The 13786-nt window shown below is 39.8% G+C and overlaps 1 protein-coding gene across 1 annotated transcript in view; it reads right to left on the minus strand.

Moving 5' to 3' along the window:
• Nucleotides 1–1615: 1615 nt before the first annotated feature.
• Nucleotides 1616–13786, minus strand: part of ldah (lipid droplet associated hydrolase) — a 295875-nt gene continuing 283704 nt past the window's right edge. The window contains exons 8-9 of the mRNA XM_033021529.1: nucleotides 5135–5351; nucleotides 1616–5091 (exon numbers count right to left, since the gene is read on the minus strand). Coding sequence (XP_032877420.1) covers nucleotides 5160–5351 — 192 coding nt within the window. The 3' untranslated portion in view covers nucleotides 1616–5091; nucleotides 5135–5159. The remainder of the gene's footprint in view (nucleotides 5092–5134; nucleotides 5352–13786) is intronic.

Below are 13786 nucleotides of genomic sequence, written 5' to 3' on the forward strand. Positions count from 1 at the left end.
AGCATAGGCAACGTTTGTGCGTCACCGTGCGTAACCATGCGTTACCACGCGCTACACGTACGCCGTCAGTACATCAGCATATGCCATCGGTACATCAGCGTGCACAAGGGATACGTCACGCAGGTGGCGCGCGAGAATTTTGAGCATCCCAAAATCCTGGGGCGCAGCGCGTTACTGCATATGCCACCACGCCTCACAACGCACCAACCAATTTTTAGGATGTCGCGTAAATGATGTGCAAATAATGTCCAAGTGGGATAGGCCCTTAAACCTGATCTAAAGGTTGATACTTTGCATAGCTATCTTAATGCTTCCAACACTTCTCTTCAGATGTTTCTGTGACTCAGTGTACGATAGAGAGCATATCAGCCTGGTTCGGCAACTCGAACGACCAAGAACAAAACAGATTACATAATGTGGCGGAGGTGCAAAGGAACTTGGAAATGCTGGTGCAGGATTCCCAAAAAGATAATTTGCAAGTCGAATCGGTGGTAAAGAAGGCAAATGCAATGCTAGCATTTATTTTGAAAGGCCTAGAATAGAAAAACATGGATGTAATGCTGAGGCTTTATAAGGTGCTGGTCTGACTGCATTTGGAGTATTGTGAGCAATTTTGGGTCCCATACCTGTGGAAGGATGTGCTGGTACTGGAGAGGGTCCAGAGGAGGTTTACAAGAATGAGCCCAGGAATGAGTGGGTTAGCATATGATGAGCTATTGACTGCGCTGAGCCTCTACTTGCTGGAGTTTAGAAGAGAGGGGGCACCTAATTGAAACTTACCGAATAGTGAAAGGCTTGGATAGAGTGGACGTGGAGAGGATATTTCCACTAGTTGGAGAGTCTAGGACCAGGGGTCATAGCCTCAGAATAAAAGGACGTCCCCTTTAGGAAGGAGATGAGAAAGATTTTCTTTAGTCAGACGGTGGTGAATCTGTGCAATTCATTGCCAAGAAAGTTGTGCAGGCCAAGTCAATGGAAACTTTAAGGTAGAGATAGATAGATTCTCGATTAGTACAGGTGTCGAGGTTATGGGGAGAAGGTAGGAGAATGGGGTTGGGGGGAGAGTTAAATCAGCTATGATTGGATGGTGGAGTAGACTTGATAGGCTGAATGGCCTAATTCAGTTCCCATCACTTATGAACCTATGGATTAGCACCCGATTTAATTTATTTTGCAAATACTTTTATCCTTGATTTTAGATGGGGTAGTTGTGCATAAAACAGCTCAATTTGTTTTAATCTTTAGTGGTTTACAGGTTGCAATTCCTAAGCATAGAGCTGTAAAGAAAAAAGTATGTTATGTCCCAAAGTTTTATTCAATAAACAACTTGTCTGAATACCGTAGTTTATGGTCTGTTGCATTGTGAGCCATTTGTGATACATGATGACGTTTTAGAATGAATTAGACCTGTCTTTTAGCTTGGTAGGTGAGCACAGAATATACTGTACATGCAGAAAATGAGATTTCATGAGATAATCACTGATGCCTTCTGCAATAACTGAACTATACAATTATTCCAAACATTTTTGTAAAAGGCCTGATGAGTTCCACAATTCTTCATTTAGTGGACTAATTTGTTTCACTTATGCTTGGAATGGAAATAAACCATGGGACATATTGGAAGTTTAGTTTTATTTACAGTGCAATAAATCACATTTGGTGGATTGTCATTGAATTAAGCTTGCACACATCCAGATCCTATTCATTTTTACCTTAACAAGTGTCACCCTGTTATCACAGTACATCTTCTATGTGCTTTAGTTCCTTGCATTGATCCATTTGTAAGACAGCCCTCTACCAAGACTTGTATAACTTAAAAATTCTTCCTTCAATCAGCAACTGGAAATGCAGTTAAAACATACAATTTAGTTAAAAACAGGACTGAGATCCTCTATGTTGGAGTATAACAAACAATTAACCTTCAGGAGAGAGATTACAACACAACTTAAACAAGTAGTTTAAGAAGGAACTGCAGATGCTGGAAAATCGAAGGTAGACTAAAATGCTGGAGAAACTCAGCGGGTCATGATCCTCTGTCCAGAAGACAGTGTCAAGTGTATAAGTCGTTTGGGACCATTTAAAAGTACCTGCTTTTGAACAACACCAAACCATTTAACACTAAACCTATGAAGTTCAAATTCCTTGGCACAAGAGTTGACAACCCCCTTGACCTTGCTTGTCCCTTCTTCAGTCTGAAGAAGGGTTTTGGCCCGAAACATTGCCCATTTCCTTCGCTCCATAGACGCTGCTGCACCCGCTGAGTTTAAACAAGTAGTGATGTTTTTCCATGTAGCTTTTTATTTTACAATCAGAATTATTATAAGGCTCTCACAAGAGGACGAGAATGTTTAACACATGTCAAATGCATGGCTAATAAATAATAGATTATTTTGCAGAACACACATAATAAAAATGGAACTAAAATAAAACACAATGGAATGCGTCAGTGTGGATTACCTGCTTGTATGCTCGCTGGTCCCATTAACAGTACCTCATATTCCGCTGATATGCCGTAGAAAGGTTTGAACATTGAATTTTCAAATTTTTGGCATCTTCAACTCCCCACCCTCTTTCTTCTCCCACCCCTCCCCTTTCTTACCCTGCTCTCTCCCATGTGCCCCACCTGGATTAGGACCTAATGCCCCTTCCCTCCTACTCCCTTACCACACACATTCCTTCTCTAGCTTCACAATTTGCAAGTCTTCAATCTTTTTGTCTCACACCTATCTTTTCATCTCAGGGATTTGTCCATCCATCTGGCTATCAAACCTGCCCCCTGCATCACCTGTATCTAACCCATCACTTGCCAGGCTTTGTCCTGATCCTCATCTTCTCCAGCTTCCCTCCCCCACCCCACCCAAGATCAGTCTGAACAAGGGTCCCAACCTGAAATGTCACCTATCCATGTTCTCCAAAGATGCTGCACGATCCTGCTGAGAAACTCCAGCACTTTGGGTCTTTTGCACTTGCTATTGCAATGCTCCATTCTGAGCCCTTATTGCAGATAATCATAAGAAACTCACTGATCAGCACAAAACAGCATTCTCATAATCTGCACCCACCACCTAACTGAGAAACACCATGCAGCCAAGAAGGAAGAGGGAGAAGAAACTCTGCTATTCTCTAAAAAGGACACGAACTGCTGAAGCAACTCAGTAGATCAGGCAGCAACTCTGGAGAACATGGGTAGCACCAGCCCAGATACAAGGTCTTGACCCAAATACAGTGACCATTACTTTGCATCTACAGATGCTGCTCGACCTGCTGAGTTCCTGCATCAGTTTGATTTTTGCTGCAGATTTTAACTTCTGCAGCCTCTTGTGTCACCATCCTGGTGTAGAGAACTAAAGAAGCAGGTTGGAGGGACACACTTCACATTGAAAGACCATCCGTAAATTGACATCCTTGACATTCACAAAGGCATCCTAGCTCCCAAAGGAGATGTTGGGCATTGTTGCTGCTCTGGACGGATTCAATGCGGATTACGATGTTGAGTGTACATGGAAAAAAAGGTGATGCAAATGCCACTGCCTAATATTAGGTGTAATGACATACTGGTTTCCATTAGGTGCTGCATGAAATAATGTAAAAAATGCCAAGAAGCATGGAATGGTCCACTCAGGAAATGCTATGCCCTTCTGCATTGCCACAAGCCCTTGGTTGCATGGTGTTATTGTAGGCACTTTAGATGTTATTTCATCATGTAAACCAGAAAGATTCTTGTCCTGAGGGAGGCAAGATCAAAATCTTAAATAATGACTGCGCAGTAAAAAATATTAGTAGAGCCTGAGATTATATTAAGAACTAAATAATTTAGAAAGCACAGCATGGCAATTTAAATATAACCCACTATGGAGTCTTTGTGTAGGAAAGAGCTGTAGGAAAGGAAAGAATGGAGTCTTTGAATGGCCTGGTTGCTTTGTTTTGGAAGATTGACAGGAGGATGGAAAATTGCTTCAGAATGTCTCAGGGGGCTGCTGCTATAACTAGATAGTAGCTGTTAATTAACAACGTGCTGTAAAATGTTAACTGATGGATAAATATATGCATGGGCATATTTCATAAGACTTTTGTCGTTGAAACCACTGATGCACAGCCTAGCTATCTTAACACTGGGCGCAGGGCTTAACTGATGTTTGCAGCATACATGTGAAGCACAGATAGAAATACATTAAATGTGTAGTTCCCTCATTTCAATTTAAAATGTAAACAACCCTGGGCATATGCAATTTTCTCTAACTAATGGAATCACTACAGCAAACGAGTGTGGGCAGTAATAAGAAGGTTGAAAACTGTATTACCAAGTACATTTATGTAGGTTCCCCTCCCCACGGTGAAGTGGGAAGGCAGCACACATTCAAAGCTAAAGAGTTCCCATTTTCATTTGCAGTAGACATTACAGCGGTGGTGTTGCCAATAAAGGTTCTCCATAGCAAACAAAAGACAATACAAAACTTTTTTCGTGGGAGAAAGGGGCGAATGATTGAAGTTCAGGCAGAAGGGAGGAGGGGGGTTCGGGGAGTTGGTGATGAATCTTTACAAGGTCGGCAATGGAGTACTTTATTTGAAACAAATTTTAGTTCCATTAACAGACTCCAGACACAATTACTCAAGGCTCTCCAAATCTGGAAATACCTTAATTGCTAATTTGGTCTTGACAGGTTTCAAGTTAGTTGAGATTTGTTAGATGAGAGTTTGACAAATACAGAAGAATGATCTTAAAGTAACGTAATATTTTCCCTTGCCAGTGATTGGCAGGGCTTGGAAAAGTTGCATCTATGCTTTTCCACAACCCTAAAACATTCCTTAGATTGAAAAATAAAACTAGTAAAATGAACTACAAGCAAACAATGAATGCCAATGGATATTAGCCTGTAAAAATGACCCTGACACAAAACAGATTTACTTGCTCGGGCTATTCATAGATACTAAAATTACATTGCAATCATAAATAGCTTTAGCAACCAAATATTCATTCATGCAAACACCTTATCAAGTCTGCTTGGAAGTCATGTCTAAAATTTTTGTTCAAATAATATGGGCATATCTCTGTTCTTAAATCCTAAGACTATTTAAAGTATAATTTAATTAAAATTTAAATAATTATTTAAATTAAATAATTATTTAAATTTTACATTATATACACACAGTAAGGTTTATTACAAGTTTGCAAGATCTGTCTTTAACCATTCTATAACCAATTGAGCAATCTCTACATTGGCATCCAAAACAAAGGCATGACGAATTCCTTTTTGGCAAAGAAGAATAGTTCCTTCTGGAAAACTTTTCTTCATATCTTCATAATAGGCAACAGGACACCAGTGATCATTTGATCCATAGTAAAAGATAAGCTAAAAGGGAGACACAAAATACATACTGTCAATAAAGTTTTGGTTCCTGAATTCACTCCATCAGCAGCTATTTCTTCGATGAAATATATGACAAATGAATGAGATGCTTTGAAACCATTTTAAGGTGTGATATTCCAGCATTACATTTTGGTGCATGGAAATCTGATGCACAACCAAATGGGAGGTGGGGAGGGATTCAGACCAGTGACTTGATTCAAATTGGGGGATTAGGTGCAAAGGGGAGAAAGATCAGGCATTAGCCTTGAATTGAGGTTGAGGAGAGTAAGGCAAAGGATAGGGTTTGCATTTTGAGTTCATGTTCTTACTTTTGGAGGTACCTTAATCTGGAATTGACAAATTTCTAGTTCAACATTTGACAAATATAGTGGATGAAAGGATGAGGAGTGAGATCAGGTTTTTGCCTTGAATCGAGAGGGGTTGGGGTGAGGGGTTGGTCTGTGCCTTGAGTCAGCCACGCCCTTGGCGTGTATTGGAATTGGACCAATCCTTGAGCCAGTCTTGGCGTGGATGGGAATGGGTCCAAACCTCGGGTCAGAATCTTACCTAATAGAGGTCACAGTTCAGTGTAGCATCGGGAGGGGTGAGTTGCCTGAGAATGTGCAATAGTTGCTCTTGGGACAATATGATGCAGGCTCTGGTGCTTTCTTCAAAAGCACCATTGCACAGGGAATGATGTCATCCGGTGCACCTCTGATTAAGAAATAACTGGGGAAATAAGGGTGACCTATTCAATTTCCCTAATGAAGCAAAATGACACAAAAACATTTGTCATCACATTTCACTGCTGGAAGAAATACTGTCTGAAACTGCATCATATTGCATGGTACATGGTATGACATACATGGTAAATGGTAGCGAATTGAGGAATGCAGTAGAACAGAGGGATCTTGGAATAACTGTGCATAGTTCCCTGAACGTGGAATCTCATGTAGATAGGGTGGTAAAGAAAGCTTTTGGTGTGCTAGCCTTTATAAATCAGAGCATTGTATAGAATTTGGGATGTAATGTTAAAATTGTACAAGGCATTGGTGAGACCAATTCTGGAGTATGGTGTACAATTTTGGTCGCCCAATTATAGGAAGGATGTCAACAAAATAGAGAGAGTACAGAGATTTACTAGAATTTTGCCTGGGTTTCAGCACCTAAGTTACAGAGAAAGGTTGAACAAGATAGGTCTTTATTCTTTGGAGCGAAGAAGGTTCAGGGGGGACTTGATAGAGGTCTTTAAAATTATGAGAGGGATAGACAGAGTTGACGTGGATAAGCTTTTTCCATTGAGAGTAGGGAAGATTCAAACAAGAGGACATGATTTGAGAATTAAGGGACAAAAGTTTAGGGGTAACATGAGGGGGAACTTCTTTACTCAGAGAGTGGTAGCTGTGTGGAATGAGCTTCCAGTGAAAGTGGTGGAGGCAGGTTCGATTTTATAATTTAAAAATAAATTGGATAGGTATATGGACGGGAAAGGAATGGAGGGTTATGGTCTGAGTGCAGGTAGATGGGACTAGGTGAGAGTAAGTGTTCGGCGCGGACTAGAAGGGCCGAGATGGCCTGTTTCCGTGCTGTAATTGTTATATGGTTATTGCAAATAAAACAGGGATACACCACTGATTTTTTACATCAGGATTGACTGGAACAGATTATGCAATGTTTAAATAAATCTGCATGCATCATAACATACTATGTAAGGTGGTATCCACTTCTTTCCAAATACAGTTTCAACAAGCTTCATATCTTATATATCATTGTACTTGGCACATCATTTTTTTTAGCCTTAGACAGGTGATCTTATAAATTATGTTACTGTGCTGGCTTGAGTAAAGTTTGCGAATATATTTTCAGAATTTTCATTGCTTGTGAAGGGCATGGAAACTTCACAAGTATAATTGCAGAGGAGATTAAGCTGGAAAGAACTATTTGCAACATATTCTGTTTGAAGTTGTGCTTGGAAACTTCAGTTCACTGAAGGCAGTATTGTCTATTTCAGTTCAAGACATTCCGATTGGAATAGTCTTAAGATTCCTACAAAAATAATTTCTGGAATGATTACCAGAACCTTCTTTACAACACTCAAGTTCTCATTCGACAAAAAAATATAATTTGAAACTGCAATTATGAAAAACTTTTCCCATATTTAGCTGGCTTATTTTTTAATTTTAGGTTCACATTTTTAGTGATGAGGGAACAGCAGCTGGCTTTCAAGAAATGTTTCACAGCACTTAACAAATAATCACCAAAGTACTTTAAGCTGTCAATTATTTAATCACATACCTTCCATTTGTATTTTGGAATTATTTAAACCAGTGTACTTTAACTGCTAAGAGGAAATAAGTTGAATATTATTTATGACAGTTGCTTTGGAAACAAGTGGCCAAAAGTTCAGAATTCGCAGAGTGCCCAGATGACTAGCTACTTGGCCAAGAAATGGATTAGAATGTTGTCAGAATACATCACTGGGCAGGGCTTGGAATTATTACATCTCAACACTGATATTATTCTTGGACGGATTTAGGACATTCTTGGAACACAAAATGTGTGCCTATTTAAAAAAAGTATAAGTTGATCCACAATTCACTTTTAATCCATAAAAAAGAATGTGATTTATTGGGTGCCTTTAGAAGCAGAGTACAATAAAGTGTAGATTTACAGCTTTGAGTAAAATATTTGCATTTTTTTAACTTCAAATGAGACACAAATAATAATGAAATGCCATTTAAAACATGAGTACATTTCTCGAATAAGTACGTTTTTCAAAATTACATTTAGTAGTTTCAAATCTTACCATAAATCAGAGTTCAAAGGTTAATAGCTGGTGACAGACAAGGGGGTACATTTTCAGGTGCTAAATCCAGCAGCACAGGGGCAGAACAGGTGCTGGGGGAATTGAAACTTTGGCCTGGATCCACAGGACTAGAATCATCAGATTTCTGTGCCAAGTGCAATTTTCCAGCAGCCTTTTCGACTGCTTGATCTTGCTGAGAAGGCAACATGACTGCATTTGAATATAATAACGCATTATAATTAAACCCATTTGCTTCGAATAGGATGGGATTATGCCCATGCAGAGCACGTCGACAGTAAGCTCCATGAACGATGGAGCTTTCAAAAGGGCCAAAATGTTTTAGTCACTTTGCATTTGAAGTTTTGGCTTTCCTGAAAGTGCTCACTTTAAAAATGACTTTCTCCTATCAGGGCATTATATTTACACGAGAACAAAAATCGGTTAAATATTTCTGCTGAACACCATCTGTAAAAGAAACATTTGCATGATTTTAGCAGGAAAAGTTTGGAAACTAGAGGAATGCCTGATTTCACAGGATCCCACTGAGGAACAAATGGAGAGCCCCGTGGTGTTTGTCAAGTCTTATTAAAGATAATGATGCTCACTGATTTTAAAGTGCCACAGATACACAATGTTTCATGCTTTAAGTTGTATAAAATGAAAGAAGGTATGGGGATTTGATTTTTTTCACATGGCATGGAAGGGAGGGATAGAGTATATGTTAAATTTCCATTAATGAACAAAATCTCGAACACTAATGAACATAACTTTACTCAGCAGATTAAAGTTACAACGCTGCCTGGTGAGGAGATGCAGATCAGGGATCAGACAGGCATCCAGACTGGCACGTTTCAGGGAAAGGATACCATTTTGGACATTTTAATTATTGTTCATAATCTCTTCTGCTAGACATGAGGGAGGCATTGACATGAGTAAGGCTTAGTGGGCATATTAGCTAGGGTGGTCTGCACTCAGATTCCACTTCACATGGGCTAACTTAAAGCAGAAAACCCGCCCGGCAATTTTAGGATCAGGGAGGTCTAAAGGGTGTAAGGTCGCAGGTCTTGGCCTGAATATAGTACTACAATAAATCAGGTTGGTTTCCTTCAATTATCTGACCAAAAAAAAGCTGTTTGCAATACTCTAGATATGGTAACACCAGGTCTTGTAATTGCAAAAAGACTTTCCTACCATCATACTTCAACACCTTTGAAATATCGGCCACTATAAAGACACAGACCTATTAAAGTTATTATTTGAGAACCAAGGGCCAATTGCGATTCTTTACCTTAATGATTATGATATGCCAGTATTATTTCAAGGATCAAGATGATATGATGAATGCATGCTTAGAAGCCTTTCATTATCATCCTTTTGACGTGTCAAACACAAGACCTACTACACAATACTCCAGCATCCAAAGCTGCAGTTGTTGATGAGAGCCAAGTGGTTATTGAAAGTGTGTTTCATGCAAAAAGGTCTGGCTCCAACTAATTCCATGCATGCAAGCAGCAAGATCTGGACAATATTTAGTCCTAGGCTAAAAACTGATAGGTAGCACCAGTTCCACAAAGATAATGACCTTGTCTCATGAGGATTTAGATGGCATTCGTTGGTTGGTTGGAGCCAGTCTGTGACTTGTCATGGTGCTCAGACGTATCTGTCCTGATGAGCTCCCAGTCCCCAGACCTGGAATATCACAAGGTAAAGTACCATTCCTAATCCCTGCCGTGGGAATTCTCTTCTGCTATCCTGAAACAGTCCACTCCAAGCTGATGCTAAGCTTGCATGAAGAACTACACACTGCTACCAATAACCTTGAAACAAATTACCCCTAAGGCCATGTTCGTAAAAGCCAGGGCCAACTGTAAGATTGTGTTACCAAAATACTCTCAGCACTGTCCCACCTGAGGATCAAACAGTGTGTAAGAAATAACTGCATTTCCTGGTTTACTCCGAAGATAGACACAAAATGCTGGAGTAATTCAACGGGTCAGGCAGCATCTCTGGAGAAATGGAATAGGTATCATTTCGGGTTGAGACCCTTCATGAAGCTAAGAGTCAGGGAGGGGGACACTGGAGATATGGGAAGGTGCAGAACAAGACAGAGGTATGGGAAGGAACAAACAGCCTTGGTCACTACGACACAACCACCAAAGATGCTTCCCACTTCAACTTTGGAAAATCTGACAATAAGTGTTTCTAGTTCCTGCTCACAAGCAGAAACTGAAACGGGAGGATATGGTACAAAGTCGTATTGTGCTGTTCCGAGGAAACAGTTGAGATTCTTCCCGAGTGGTGCATTGGTCCATATTCAAGGACTCGGTCCTTGGTCCAATGCACTGGTCCATATTCAAGGACTCGGCGGCTACCCTAAATAAGTAGGCCACTGCTGTCACAGACTGGTGTCAGGACACCAACCTCTCCCTCAATGTTAGCAAGATAAAGGAGCTAGTTATTGACTTTAGAAAGTGTGGTGGGAGTACATGCTGCAATCAGCATCAATGGTGCCGAAGTGAAAATGTCCTGAACCAACCGTATTAAAGCTGCAGCCAAAAAGGCATACCAACACCTCTCTTTCTTCAGGAGACTTAGGAAGTTCGGCATATCTCCAACAATTCTTACAAATTTCTACAGATGCACCGTGGTAAGCATACTATCGAGTTGCAACACAGCTTGGTTTAGGAACAGCTCTGCCCAAGATCACAAGAAATTGCTGAGAGTTGTGGATGTAGCCTAGTCCATCATATAGACCAGTCTCCCCACCAACAACTCTTTGACACCTCACTCTGCCTTGGGAATGCAGCCAATATAATCAAAGACCTTTTTCACACCAGTCTATCAGAAGATACAAAAGCTTTGGAACACTTACCTCCAAATTCAGGAACAGCTTCCTCCCCTGTGTTATCAAACTACTGAGTGGTCCCCCCATAAGCTAGGGTGCAGTCCTAATCTGTCAATTTTCCACATTGTAGACAGACTTTTTCTCTGTAACTATAATGCTATAAAACTATATTCTGCACTGATATTTTTCTCTTAGCAAGACCTGATGCATTTGTGTATGGCTTAACTGTACTTATTTATAGTATGATTTAACTTAGCACACAAACAAAAGGTTTTCACGGTATCTCAATGCACATGATAATAATAAGCCAATACTAACACCAATCTTATTTTTAAATAAGTATGTCCTGAATTGATTCCAGTGAATTTTGCCAAATAGCTCTGTTTGAACTCACTTCATGATGGCAGGGACCTGGTTGCAGAATTCCCCATGTCTGCAGGAATTTCCTTTGCCCTTGTAAAAGGTGGAGCTGCTGTGCAATTCTTACAAGAGACCTGACACTGGACTCAATCTTCACCAGACTTTTTGAGGTGGTTTAAATGATGATAAATTGGTTTCCCTCCATGGCAGCAATTAATGCTTAATTTTATATGTGCAGTTAAATAAACAGGTTTGTTTGTTTATTTAAAGACATGAAAAATATTCTGAACAGTGGTATAGAATAACATTTAAGATGACAGTTTAAAGTTTCCTGTCAGAGTGTGACCCAAATCACATTTTGACAATGCTAAAAAGTGCCAAAGTACCTACCCCTTCTCATAAGAATATTCTCAAATATATACTACCCCTGCTAGTATGAAAATACATTTTCCATTCATTTTACTAACAGCCTTGCTTATTAGCATGGCTCTTTCCGTGAGTATTCTTTTGGGTATCCAACTGGGTATCCTTTTTTAATTTGTTACAACTTGTACATTGTCATAACAATGGATTAAATTAAAAAGTTTATATGCAGAACTCAGGGGGAGGTGTCCATTTTTAAAATATGCTGTCAGAAATAGCAAATAAAAGATCAGAACATATCGCTGTATCATTATAGAGTTTAAAATTAGTTGCAATGTTGAGAAATTAACCTTGAATGTACACAACTGGAAATTGGTCACATTTGGGAATCAGAGGCTTGGCCATTTTTACATACAGATTAATTTGGATGTATATTTTGATGGATGGACACAAATGATGCAGAGGCTTGGGAATATAGTTCACTGGAAAACCCATTCACTTCCAATATTCTACAATGTTTTGAGTCAAATACTTTACGGTAAAAGTTGAGGGAATTCGAGGAAAATTAATGCTACTGTGGGTCAGGTACAAAACCCTACGACCTATAAGACATTGGGCCATTGAGCCCATCAGTGAATGCTTCCTGATGTTGGGGAAGTCAAGAACCATGGGTCACAGTTTAAGAATAAGGGGTAGGCCATTTAGGACAGAAAAACGTTTTCATCCAGAGAATTGTGAATCTGTGGAATTCTCTGCCACAGAAGGCAGTTAAGGCCAATTCACTGGATATATTCAAGAGAGACTTAGAAATAGCTCTTAGGGATGGCAGGATCAAGGGATATGGGGAGAAAGCAGGTACGGGGTACTGATTTTGGATGATCAGCCATGACGTATTAAATGGCGGTGCTGGCCTGAGGGGCTGAATGGCCTACTCCTGCACCTATTTTCTATGTTTCATCTACTCTGCCATTCAATCATGGCTATCTACCTTTTCCTCTCAACCCTATTTGCCAGTCGACAAATTTCTCCCCAAATGTTGACACCCTTATGGGCCTGTCCCACTTACGCGACTTTTTCAGCCACTGCCGGCACCCGTCATAGGTCGTAGCAGGTCGCCGAAAATTTTCAACATGTTGAAAATCCAGTGGCGACCAGAAAGACGCTACGACTCTTTGGGCGACTGAGGAGACTACTCACGACCATACAGACGACACCCCGGTGACATGTCTCGGGGTGAAGCCTGTATGGTCGTGAGTAGTCGCCCAAAGAGTCGTACCTTGTTCTGGTCTCCGCTGGATTTTAAACATGTTGAAAATTTTCAATGACCTGCAACGACCTATTACGGGTGCCGGCAGTCGCCAAAAAAGTCGCATAAGACCGACAGGCCCATTACTAATCAACATAGCAACAAAGCATCATAATAATGAAAATCACTGTGTGAATAACATCAAATTGTTTTATGTTATTCATACAGTGAATTTGCAAAGCAATTTGGACACACCAAAATGCAAAATGCAAAATATATAAACAAATGAAATCCATGTTTCCTATGTGAAATAAAATAATTGCTATTTTATATTAGTTATTTATAAATCTTATGTTCATGGATTCTGAAGCACGACTGTTTAAATAAAAATAATTAAAATCCTTTTCAAGGGGCACACAGCGAAATGGTTACTGCTTGGGAAAGGCAAACATGGTTCACATTTGTGAGATTAAACCTGAAATTAATTGAAGGGTAAATAAAAACTTCCGCAAGAAATAGGAAGTTAATTATCAAGGTTACGACTGTTTATTTGGAAGAAATCAAGCAATTTAGGTGCGGAAATATTGCTAATAAACAATCCATACCTAGATGAAAGACAAGTTACATTTAGTAATGGAAAGCACTCTTGGGAAATACAACGAGTTGCATCTATCACTAGGAGTGATTAGGGTGCCCGGAGAACTACTGCATGCTTCCAGCTGTTATCCATCTGGCTTAAATCCAGCCACTATATCACAGAAAATCCATGGAATGAATTTGTGGATTTTTCTTAAATAGTTAAATGTTGTGAAATATAT

Source organism: Amblyraja radiata, chromosome 5, assembly GCF_010909765.2.
Source record: "Amblyraja radiata isolate CabotCenter1 chromosome 5, sAmbRad1.1.pri, whole genome shotgun sequence".
NCBI lineage: Eukaryota > Metazoa > Chordata > Chondrichthyes > Rajiformes > Rajidae > Amblyraja > Amblyraja radiata.